Here is a 12,993-nt window from a genome sequence, read left to right as displayed (position 1 = left end):
GAATTTAGTTTTTTACAACCCGATGTAGCATCTGAAACATACACCGTACAACTGCCAGTTCTTCATTTAGCACCCAGTAAAGTGGTGGCATAAAATCTATTTATAACTTGATGAAGAGTAAGTAGGATACAATTAGTCCTTGAAGCTATTACTCTTAAATTAGCTAAAAGTACAGCTTGTTTATACGAGCTCATTGCTCCTTGCTGCCCAGGTCATTGAGTTCTAAATATTTGACTAAGTGAGTATTCTAGTGGCATCTTATCAAGCAAGCTGCAAATGCAAAATGCCTTTTATATGTCAGAAATAGAGACAACTTAATTTGTGGTGTTTTTATGTTTATATCAGTTGAAGTTCCATTTACCTGCTGACAGCTAGATTTGAAGAACAGCCCATGAATGCTTCATGCTGTCCAATCAATGCAACATTTCTGTTCTTTAATATAAAACATACATTAAGGCAGAAATAAATAATCTATCTTGCTTCAGTTGGACATGAAGTAGCCAGTGAATCACAGACCGTAACAGATTGTCCACATAGAGGAAAGATCATTAATATGCTACCATAAAATGGCATATTCTAATGTTTTATTAAACAATTGTACTGACCAAGACCTGCGTCACATTAGACCAGCAAAGGGGTTAAACTGTGGTCACAAAAAAATTTTCAGAATGGGATTTTGTTAACAATGAGATCAAGAGCAGTGAAGCTATCTGAAGTTGGCCCTGCCGGATTACAAATTCCTCCCTTTAAAGAATAAGTGGCTGCACCAGGCTGGCTGTGAAGTTTAATTAAAAGAAGTTCCCGAATTAGAGGCCTCTTCCAATGTCTTATAACCCCTTGTGACCTGGACTGTTGCCTCAGGACATATTTCTTTTTAGAAACTGCTTTCCACAGGATCACAGATCAGTGTCATCGAGAATTGGTCACATGAAGTTCTGTAATTGAATGCACCCCCCCCCACCCCGGTGATAAAAATAGATCTGGCTGGTGTTTAAACAAGACAAAAACAACAAACAGTAAATTATATCTATTAAATGCATGTGTTTGAGATCATTTAAATATAATTTAAGTATTTTTGATCATTTAAATAAGTAAGATCAGTAATGTGATACTTTTGCGGACTGTTAAACCAGCTACAATAAAATTATTAGAATTATTTTAAAATTCCAAATTGTAAAACAATGGACAAGGCATACTCCAAACTAGATAGAAATCGAATGCACTGCAGAATCGCTGACACTTGAAAGGTTACAATACCCTGCTGAAGGAGTTTTCCTTTTTTTTTAAGCCCAACTATGGCCTCATAGGCCCTTAGGCAACAATAGGCTTGATAATAAAGCTTTAAATAGGCACAAACATTGAGGTTATTTATGCACAGGATTAATAAGCAGCCATGATGCAGAATTCAATAGGATTCATTGTTCCAGAAAATCTGAGGGCTACAGTTTTTGTCATCATTCCCAGCGAGGAGGGTTTTCATCCATCATCCCCCCCCCCAAGATAATGGAACAGTTAGACTTGTGAGATCCTGGTCAGTGTTATAATAATAATAATGTTAGAGTGATAGTTCTCCAATTAGAAAATTATGGTTGTGTGATTTTATGCATTCAGCAGAGAAAAGAGCAGATAATTGATCTTTATTTTTTCAATTATTATTAATAGTAGTATAAATGAAACATACAGGTTACATACAATTGCTGACTGATACAGAAAGTAGAGAGGGCCCTGCTCAATGGGGCTTGCAATCTAAAAACCTGCTTTATCTCATGAGCAGTTATATATGACCATGGCCTTATGCACAATGTTCTCTGCCTTTAATACGGGCACCATATAATATAATTAGGATTTCTGCAGCAAATTTATAGAAAGGCTAGGGCAAAGGGACTGGCTTATAATAAAGAAGGCAAAAGCCCAGAGTAAATTCCCTTTTGCTGAAGGCTACAAAAAGGACCAAAGATAACCAGACATTTAAAATTAGAATTCATGGGTTAAGATGGTTTCTGCTTTCCCATAAGGATATTTACAGGGATGTATCTAGTCAAGGCTCATGTATTTATATTTACAGCACAATGCACCTTACAGCCCATCATTCACACATGATCATTTGCATTTAAATATTAAAGTCAATGTTAGTGTTTCTATTACTCTCTCTGGAGTCCATTAAAACCCTTTAAAAAACAAAACAAAAAATAAAATACCCAAATGCACTGTATCCCCTTGCCACAAGCAGGCTGATGTAATGCATACTGGAAGCATTTGGGATATTAAAGTGATAAATAGTATCTGTGTGACTTGGGGAGGCAAACACCGCTTGGCCAGATCTGTCCCCAGTGCCTACTTTATAGCACAAAGATGCGCGTCTGTTTTTTCTTTGTCCGCTGGGCTTAACTACAAAAGTTTCTGTTTGTTTTGAGAAGCTGTGCATATGGACATCCAAGTGTAAAATAAAAGTTGGTCTGTTTTCCCATGGTCTGGAATGAGCAGACTTGCTAGACTATAATCCAGGATTCTTTTAACACTTTCATCTCAGTCTCAAAAGCAGAGGCAACATTTGTTATGGTGGAAAGATGGTGAAAACATTGTACACGTGCATCATTTGCAGAAAGAAGCCCACAGAGTTGCCATTTACTATTACTACTGCTATTTTAACATTTCTTTGATGGCCATGCAGAATTTTGTTACCTAAACTGTTTCCTTTTTTAATCTTTTAGCTCCAGCATCCCCTGAGTCTGAGGAAGGCTCTGATATTGACTCTGAACCAGACCTGCCTCTGAAGAGGAAGCAGCGCAGGAGCAGAACCACATTCACTGCAGAGCAACTGGAAGAGTTAGAGAGAGCATTCGAGAGAACCCACTACCCGGATATTTATACACGAGAAGAACTGGCCCAGAGAGCCAAGCTCACAGAGGCGCGAGTTCAGGTAGCGAGGGCCTAGCTTCTCTCATACTTCACATGACTGCACGTCCATGCTGCAGTTTGTTTCCTTGACACATATATCATTTTTGTCCAGATTATGATGTGTTTCTGCAGCAATGCAGTCATAAAAATCCATATGTATAAAGAAGAATGTACATTTGTATCACATGTGTACAATATCCCTTTGTCTTGTCTCTCTTGATCATCCTCTAGCTTATCCAACTTACATTAATTCTAAGTACCAGGGTTCACTCGGAGAGCCACAGAGTGCACGTAACACATATCAGTATCAGACTTTAAAATAGCTGCCAAAAAATTGTTTGCCCTTTTCTCTAACAACTCAAATTCCAAGCTTGTTAGCTCTTCGGCTGTAATTTATTTGAGAGAGATGCCACTATGAAGGGGGTTAAACAGAGTATAACATGCGGTAATGGGGATGTAGCCTAATAGATGTTGTGTTTCCAAGCGCATATATTTCTATAAGGCAACGACCCATACCAGGCAAACTCAGGAGCCTTTCTCCAGCTGTTGTAATGTGTCTTTAACCCTCTGACTTCACAACATTCCTTATGGCTTCTTCAGATCCCCAGGGACTCATAACCTGTCACACTATTACGATGATCTACAGCCTAACAAATTCCCCTGAACATCTAACATATGGGTCTTTTACTGAGCACAGCATGGAGCGGCATATCACTTGTCAGTCATGACTGAACCCCCTTTGCTGCTGGAGGGGTGAGCTCTGTGTGCCTCATGCTGCAATGTACCAAGTACTAGAGGCCACACTCTCAGCTCTGAATTGCAAAAGTGTGTTATTGTACCAATAATGAAGGCACAAACATTGTAATCACCACTGTACCATGTTATTAAAGCAATAAAGAGTTACTGACCACGTGAGACAAGAGACTTTTTTAAGTTGCCGTTTATTATTACAGAGGATGTGGTTCTCTTGAGCTTTGTCTATCCTGCAAGCTTTTGGCAGCTTGAAAACAGTCAGCCCTGGTCCAAACGTCCAAATGTTGGCCCTGCTGGGACCTCCCTGCAAAGCAAATATTAACACAAATCACAGGGGTTTCTCCCAAAAATATCACTGCCTTTACTCTTGTTGTACAACCTGAAGCAAAAGGACATTGTAGTCCACATAGCTGCCCCACTCCTCATTATCACCTGTATAAAGCAATGTATAATGCACAACACATTGGACTAGTAAACAATTCCTCAATAGTTGTCCAGGCTACCACTCGCTGTGTAAAATAACAAGTTTGCTCTGCATTTTTTCACCATTGAGTTTCACAGCATGTCCTGTTGCCTTTGTGGTGGGAAAAAGTCAACCCTGGTAATTTTAACACCAAATGTGTCTCTTCTTGTGTATAGGTGCAGTGCTGAATGTCATTAAACAGGATAAACGTTGGCTTTTCATTTTAGAGCCATCGCTGTATGTCCCATAGACAGCATTAGCCATGGAGATTCATTGATTTTTATATGTTTTATCCGTAGGTGTGGTTTAGTAACCGACGCGCTAGATGGAGAAAGCAAGCAGGAGCCAACCAGCTCATGGCATTCAACCACTTGATCCCAGGGGCTTTTCCTCCTACAGCTATGCCAGCTCTGCCAACCTACCAGTTATCTGAGACCTCTTACCAGCCCACTTCTATACCACAAGGTAACATCTTCACCTGTACCAAATTATTAGGCACTAAACTGAAACAAGCAACCTTCTGTCTCAGTAATGTCAACTTTCCATCCCAGTCGGCACCACTAACCTAGGCTACTGGGAATGCTGTGAGTTGTAGTTTTCGTAAGCTAGATACATTTGAACTTATCTACTCCTATTCTACCAGTTTTTAAACAAGTTATGGCATGTATTACTAAGGGAATACTACTTTCATTCAAGCTGGAAGATATTGAAATGGTTAAAAATATTCCATGTTTGCTTTCTTTTCAGCTGTGTCTGATCCAAGCAACACAGTTCACAGGCCCCAGCCGCTCCCTCCAAGCAGTGTGCACCAAAGTCTTCCTTCCAACCCCGACAGCAGTTCGGCCTATTGCCTGCCCAGCAGCCGACATGGATTTTCCAGCTACACAGACAGCTTTGTGCCCCCATCTGGGCCTTCCAACCCTATGAACCCAGCCATTGGCAACGGCCTTTCACCTCAGGTCAGTAAAGTATTTTCATTCCTTTAGCAGAGAGCCAGAACCGAAAAGGCTCAGCACCTGAGGCAAGAAGGGAAGAAATTGCCAAATTCGAACCATAAAGCGTTCTTTATATGAGCCACATGATTTCATTTTGCAAATTTCCTTCCCTTCTCTCCTCTTCCACCCCCGCACTGGTTACTTCAAAAGCCAGAGCTGTTATGCCCTTTCACAATTTCCCCCTGAAATGTGCAGTAGAACTCAGAAATCTTTCTAAATGACAGTTGCCACGAGGCATAGTATCTTATGGAACTGCAGTGTGAAGATCACATATTATATATCTCTCCATTTTCTTTATGCTCTTTACTTACCCCCTACAGTTTCTAAATACTCCACCTGTAGTGCATATGCTATATCTGAATAAAAATAGCCATCCCAGAATATGAATATGACTGGCTCTGTTTAGCCTTCTGTAGCTCAGGGGAATCCAACCTGTTTCTGCCATTGGGACCTTGAACTACATTCTACATACATACAATCTGCAAGGCCACAAGGTACTGCTGTAGCTTTTCTGAAATTGCCAAAATACAATCCCCAGCATGCTCAGCTTTTCAAAACATTTGCATTGTTGATTTTAGTTGTCCATATTTGTTGGAAGTAATGATAGTGCCACTAATATAAAAAATATTGCATAATGTATACCATGCTTGGGCCATTCTCTGGGGTGGTTCACCTTTAAGTTAAATGTTAGTATTTAATTCAAGTGCCAATTCTAAGCACCTTTTCAATTTGCCTTCATTTTTATTCTTTATAGATTTTTGCCTTCTTCTTCTGACTCTTTCCAGCTTTCAAATCACTTACCCAATCAAAAAACAAATTATCTGTGAGGCTACAAATGTTTTGTTATTGCTACTCATTTTTCTAATCAGTCCCTCTCCTATTCATATTCCAGTTTTTATTCAAATCAATGTATGGTTGCTAGAGTAATTTGGACCCCAGTAACCAGACTGCTGAAATTGCTAACTTGAGAGCTGCTGAATAAAAAGCTAAATAACTCAAAAACCACAAATAATAATAAACGAAAAGCAATTGCAAATTGACTCACAATATGCTTCTCTGCATAATACTAAAAGTTAATTTAGAGGTGAACAACCCCTTTAAAGATCTTTCTGTGGGGCCAGCAACTTCTTTTTATACCTTTTCTTTGACAACTGCATCTGGCCCTATTAGCCTTCCTTTGCACAGCCCAGCTATCAATGAAATCACCTACCTCCCAATGGTTTATGTAAATGAACAAAGTTAATATGCCTCATAATTATTTATAAGAACATTGGCGTAAAAAAATAGCCTCAATAAATTAAGACAACTCTGACGCCTTGGGAACACAGGATTTCTTGAAGCCATAATTACACTGTTAATTTCCATTAAACGGACGGGGGTTGAATTTGGGAGTTCCGGTAAAATAAATTGACTTGGTAATTGAGTGTCAAAAGGGTGGCTACATTTTGCACGGTGCATATGTGCCCGAGGTTCACTTGACATTGTTAATGTGTGCCTAAACAGCCGCTTGTTATTGTATCAGAGGGGCCAATTTTCAGGTGCCTAATAGTTTCACTGGACTGCGTGCAATCTATAATTAAAATCAAATTTCTTTGTAGGGCTAAGTGGGGGCATCTTCATAACGATGCATCCTCCACAAACGCATCTTCCTCTTGGCAGTGAGAGGAAACAGAAGGATATTGAGAATGACATAAATGAAAAGTGAAAAGACAATTATTCCCAATTACACACTCATCATCCCGGCTCTAGCAGTGTGAGGGCATCTTAACAGGCAGAAAATGAGATTTTAATGGCACAAAGGGGAGCAAAAAATGACGGCTTGCATCTCCTGCCTTGCCTCACTCTTAAGGCTTGCATCATGGGATGGCTGCAGCTACTCTCTGCTAGACAGTGATAAATCTGTGAAAATATTCAGAGTTCAAAGGCTTGCAAGTTAAAAAGGGTGCACAGTAAAACGCAGAGAAATAAACATAACTGCCTATGGGCAAAAAACCCATAAAACCTTCTATTTCTAACAGAAAGTGTAATTAAGTTTACGGTGTATTAGCAGGAAGCCGAGACTTCAGCTTTTAATCCACAGTGGTCTAAGTAGCTTTAAAATGGAACAACTGTGTCTTAATGTAACAGCTCCACATAAAAGTCTCCTTTGGAAAACCTTGTTCCATTTGTCATTTAGGTTAGACATAGCTTTCTAACTAATCTATTCCAGAATTTATTTTTTTATAAAGAAACACACACAAACTTACACATACATAAATGAACATACACAAATACACACACACTCAAAAAGGTCTAGTAAATGCAAAGCTTCTGTTTTTAACTCCCATCTCCATACTTGTTCTCTAGAAATCTAATTCTAATATCAAATACGTGTGGGAAAATATAGGAGGCCTGCTTTATGACGTCTTTTTCCATTGGCATTTTCCTCCATCAATCGGGGGAGCTTCGAGGTGACATTGGTCCTCCTTTCAGATCTAAGGACATTGTATGGATGATGGATTTTGAGAACAGAAATGGCGCAGATTTTACTGCATACATTTTGAAGACTTCAATGTTCAAAACAGGGTTTATGTTCCTAATTATTCAGATTGTGTTCCCAACCATGCATAGCAGGAGTTTGTGTATTAGCCTCTAATATTTAACACTGAAATTGAACAAGAAAAAGCATGTGAGACGCACCTGCAGAGGTCAACAAAGCGGCTGTGAGCTTTCTCTCTGTTTTTGCCATCAGCATCTGGGGACATTTAAAAAGAACTCCCAGGTCTGAGACATTAGAGGGATGTCCTGGCCAAAGCTTTAGTTTCCCATAGTGTTTGGAACAATAAAAATCTGCCCGTGAAATCTGATCTGAATAAATCTGACACGGGAGACCTTTGATATTATTAATTGCGTGTCTATATAAACACTGTGGGCTTTGCTGGAATCGTCTAAAAGTCACTTGTGCTAAGTCAGCCTTAGCAATGTTTACTATAATGCTTAATAGCTTTAACAACTCGTAACTGAAATCTAAACGAGCAAAATGGGCTAAATGTTATATATTTAGAGATGCAGTGAGTGGTTTTGGACTTGGTTAGTAGAACCTAATCCCTAAAGTGAACGAATCATATTTCAATGCTAGTGAAGAGCTCAAACACTAACCCATCCAATTCATCATTAGAATGAATAGCATGTAACCACCCATCAAATTTTAGACAGCATGGTTGGACTTATCAGAGTGTAAAGGTTCAAAACATGGTGCTTAATTCTTTATTCCATCACTTGTCTTGCAGTGCTGAATATTAGGGGTTCATTTCACATTTCATTTTTATTTTTGGTAATTACATTGGAATGTTATGTTGCTAAGCATGCCATGTCATAAGCACAGGGTACATAGATGCCATATTTGTTTGTATAGAAATGTCTTTGTAGTTATTTTGTGCCTTAGGTTTTAACATTTTTTGCAATTGCTCAGTTAGTCTTTGGAGTTTATATATGAAAGTAACAAGGCCCTGGACTCGTGTTCCAGTAAAGCACCATATGGAAACGCTTAGGTATGAGAGGCAGCTCTCCTTGTTCATTTTTATCCACTGGTAATTCAACATGTCTTTTACAACCTTCTGCTTCTTGGGGTGCGGAAGTGACTTGTGTGCATGTCATACAGAGTTTGCGGGCCCGCCAAATAAGCAAACACAAATTCTTAATATAAATGTTCATGTAGTCTCCTTAATGTAATGGAAACATCCAGATGCAACTGTCGTTTTGTCTGGAATTCCCTTTAAACGCACAGTCTCCATGGACTGATTTTACAAAATACGATTATTAGTAGAAATCCCACTGAGTTGTAAGTTAGATTAAATACACATGATGGAGATATTCAGCTTACAGGTATGAGGGATAGAAACTGCCATCGGTTGATTCATGCTCGTGTGAACATTGTTGAGGAATTTTGAAAGGCATTGTACTCAGTGGGAATAGTAAAGGGCAGGTGGCACCATTTTTCTTAGAACTGGGGATCTGGGCTGCATCTGGTTCCCATCACAATTGAGCAAAGCTCTGGACATCTTCAGGACAACGTGTCCAGCTTCCTGTGGAGAGAGCTTCCGTAAATTACACGCTGCACATGTGTTAGGGTCAAATATGAACAGAAAACATTAACGGCTAACAGTCATTGAATATTAACCCTTCTGTCCATAACACAAACCAAAAACAGACCAAGGGCAACACTTGATTTCAAAGCTGTTAGATGATTGCCTACACAATCTCAGCACACTTCCAACAAGCAAGGGATGCTCCTTTCTTCATTTCTGCAAACGGATCTAATACAGGAATAAAAAAAGAGAACATTTAAAGTAGGAAACAAAGCTTTACAGATACTGTCCAACATTGTAAAGTGATTAGGCCAAGGTGACTGTGCCCTTTGCTCAACTCTCCATTCAGGCGAATAGGTCAAGGATCAAAAAAACAGGACCCTGAAGCCTGAGGCGCTTTCCCTTTTTAGATAGTCGCCAGCATAGAAATCGAATTATAGGAGCTGTTAATTAAGTGCAGGTAGATTCTCACAGCCTTGGAATCTTAACAGTAGATTGAGAAAGAGGCAGACTCTGTGGGGCTGGTATATAAACAACTTGTTAACAACCAGACCCGATGACAATAAAGGCGTTAATTTATTAGTGAGCAACAAAGGTTAAAGAAACTAAAGGGATGTCTAAAACTATTTCATTCTATAACTCTGGTTTGTTAATTTATTATAAGTCCCCTGTTTTTTTTAAATAATATTCTGAAGTGTTGAAATGAATTGTCTCAAGTCAAAATTGAAAAACAAAAGCTAAAGTATAAAAACTATACTATATGATGTTTCATTAATCCAAATGATTTAAAAAAACTAAAATGCCATCTGTTTATTTGCCATAGGTTATGGGTCTCCTGACTAACCATGGTGGGGTTCCTCATCAGCCTCAGACGGATTATGCCTTATCTCCTTTAACTGGAGGCCTTGAGCCTCCCACAGCTGTATCAGCAAGTTGCAGCCAGAGACTGGAACATATGAAGAGCTTGGACAGTCTATCAACATCACAGTCTTATTGCCCACCAACGTACAGCACCTCAGGTTACAGCATGGAGCCTATGACAGGATACCAATACCCACAGTATGGACAGAGTAAGTAGTACCTTGATGCATAAACATTTTTAGTAGGGACACTTCCCAAATAAATTCTTAAATATTAGGAATATTAAACATGTCCTTCTCCTGAAGCAGCAGTGTACTTGCTCAGGTTTCTGGACTTTGCAGTTTACAAGAGCCATGTTTCAGACACCTCCCGCCATTGCACAGTACTGGAAACTGAAAGTTCACTGGGATGTTTGGCATTTACTTCTGTATGCATATGAGGATTAATATTTCCTCCTCAATTTGAAGGACAGTTAAACCATTTCCATTGAAGTATCCCTCTCTTTTCACGGGTAATGAGTTCAATTTTTATCTGATGAAACAGAAAACAAGAAACAATGCGGCTTCCAACAGGAGGCTGATGACTCTCTCGTTCTCGCTGAGTCTCTTTTGTCTCCGGTGCTCGTTGATTGTTCTCTAGAAAACATCTGTTGCATAATTATTTTCTTAAGTGATGTCAAGTACATCTTGAGGTGATTATGTGCCGAGACATGAGACCTGACCGCCATTAGGTAAAACAGAAGGGTTTACCCGACATGCAATAACCACGGGCATGCCCTGGATTAAAAGCACATGTCTTCAATCAAGTCAACTCAAGAGTCATTACAGTATATTATCCCAGATTCTGAGTGGTTTGTCAAACTTGTCCCAGGAATAAAAATATTAGACCTATTCTTTGATATCCCAATATTACATTTGACAGTGTAAACCTATGGTTCTGCTTGGTCTTTTCATTGTCTTAACTACTCTAACAAATGTTTTTTTTCTTACTTGCAGGTGCCTTTCATTATCTGAAGCCAGATATTGCATAAAGGAATGGTCCCTCTTGTGCTATAACACTCAGAATGGATACTCATCATTGTACGAGGGGCTCCAACTGAAAGACAGAAACACAGCAAACCTTTATCCGTTACTCATGGAGAGTGTGGAATTCTACCATGTTGATGGATGGTTAGAATCAGTCATGGACCTGGTGTTTTGGCTAATGACTACATGATTCCACATATGGCATTCCAAGGGCAGAAGCCACAAACTGTTTACAATGAACTAGAAGCCTAAATTAGACTTCAAAACTGCATTTGCCATGTCCCGACAACCAACGTCCTTTTTGGAGAATTATTTGACATTGCATCTTATTATAGAGTGCACAGTAAACACAACTATGTTTTATAGAGTGGATAAAGCGCTATATCTCTCGATATTTCACATAAGTTGATTACCCAGTGACTCAATAAATTCCGGCAATGTCTCAAAGTGATGAAAGACGAGAAACTTTTCACGTTTGCTAAAAAAGGTCTAACATTGGGAAGATGAACGTTTAAACGTCCAGAAGTAATCATTTTAGTGTTTGCCGGTGGGTAATGGCTTGTTTGATCTCAGGACAGTTTCTGAGCTCGAGGCAAAGTACTTTCATTCATTATTTAGGATCCGCTAAAGGAAATGGAATTAACAAGAAGAAACAGTGAGGAACACACAACACCACCTTTTGACTCCAAAATATTGATCCCACGGCTGTCAATGTGCAATACCATACCTCACTTCTACTTTGTAAGAAACCTCTGTATCATGCTTTGCAAATATAGTGGTTTTGTATTTTAGACTATTTTATTGTTAAAAAAAAAAAAGTTTGAGTTTGGATAGACATTTTTCTACATTTGAGAACTTTCTACTCTCTAAGGGAAGACACATTCCACAATATTGTTTGTTGAGGGATCTCCTCCAGACTCTCAGAGTTGGATTTGGCTATGGTTTGGTTCAGATCTTTAAAAAAAGATATTTCAGATCGGTATAGTAGGCAGTGGGTTAGGGATCTAAATGTCGAGTACTTAAGTTATATAACTAAAATGTTAAATCTTTCTTAATTGGCTAGGTGGAGCTCAACCTATATTGCGGTTATGTTTTATTGCTATCTGTAAAAATTCTAATGCAAACACTATTTGCATTGATAGGAAGGATTTAGCTTTTTCAACAGTTAAAGCGAAGTAACAAGAAAGTCACTGCCATGAAAGTGCTAAAATGGAGATTCAGATTTGGTAAAGGGGTGAAAATTACAGGTGGTTTTATTTATTTGTCTGTTTTACCCAATCAAGAAAACGAGGTAGAGAGCATACATTCCTTCAAGAATTATGGGTAATAAATTAGGGGGTTTAGATAGGAAAAAAGGTAGTGTTGAAATCAGGCTTTCGTCTTAGAGGTGATGGAAGAAGTTACATTCTATCTGTGCTTTGCCGGATTTACTGGCAACAAATGCTGCAATATGTTTCGTGTACAAAAAAATGCAGTATATATTTACTATTTATAATAAATAAACAAGTATAAAGACTTGCAATGCAACATTGTCTTCTTTTCCTTTATTATTCTTTAGAGATTACCTGTTATATTTTTGCTAATTTTCATGACGCTTAAATTTGATACCGGCCTTCCACCACGACATACAGTAGCTGTGTGTGTTGGGGTTACACAGCTGTAATTGGGAATTCCTACTTTGTAAATGCTGCAACATAATGGCAAAATAAAGCAAATCCTACTTACACTACTACACATGCATTAGTTGACAGAAATAGTAGTTTTCTTTTAATACTTCTGCTCATTGGAACTGATAATTCAAACCTTAAATAGAAATAGAAAGGCTGGTGGAGAGGGTAATAGCTACTATTACTTTATTTTTAAAACTTAAAGTAATTATGTACTTATGCTTATCTCAGTATTTCTAATATCAAACTTCGAGCAACTCTGAA

General features: G+C 38.6%; 1 protein-coding gene across 5 annotated transcripts in view; it reads left to right on the top strand.

Moving 5' to 3' along the window:
* Nucleotides 1–12,584, top strand: part of pax3.L (paired box 3 L homeolog) — a 46,990-nt gene extending 34,406 nt beyond the window's left edge. For all 5 annotated transcript variants that reach the window (XM_018262074.2, XM_018262073.2, XM_018262072.2 and 2 more), the window contains 5 exon segments: nt 2,712–2,920; nt 4,414–4,579; nt 4,862–5,073; nt 10,000–10,246; nt 11,033–12,584. In XM_018262074.2, the coding sequence (XP_018117563.1) occupies nt 2,712–2,920; nt 4,414–4,579; nt 4,862–5,073; nt 10,000–10,246; nt 11,033–11,067 (869 nt within the window). In that variant the 3' untranslated portion in view covers nt 11,068–12,584.
* The last annotated feature ends 409 nt before the right edge of the window (nt 12,585–12,993 follow it).

Source organism: Xenopus laevis, chromosome 5L (assembly GCF_017654675.1).
Source record: "Xenopus laevis strain J_2021 chromosome 5L, Xenopus_laevis_v10.1, whole genome shotgun sequence".
NCBI lineage: Eukaryota > Metazoa > Chordata > Amphibia > Anura > Pipidae > Xenopus > Xenopus laevis.
The sequence above is the reverse complement of the archived record's forward strand: the minus strand, read 5'-3'. Positions and strand labels throughout refer to the sequence as shown.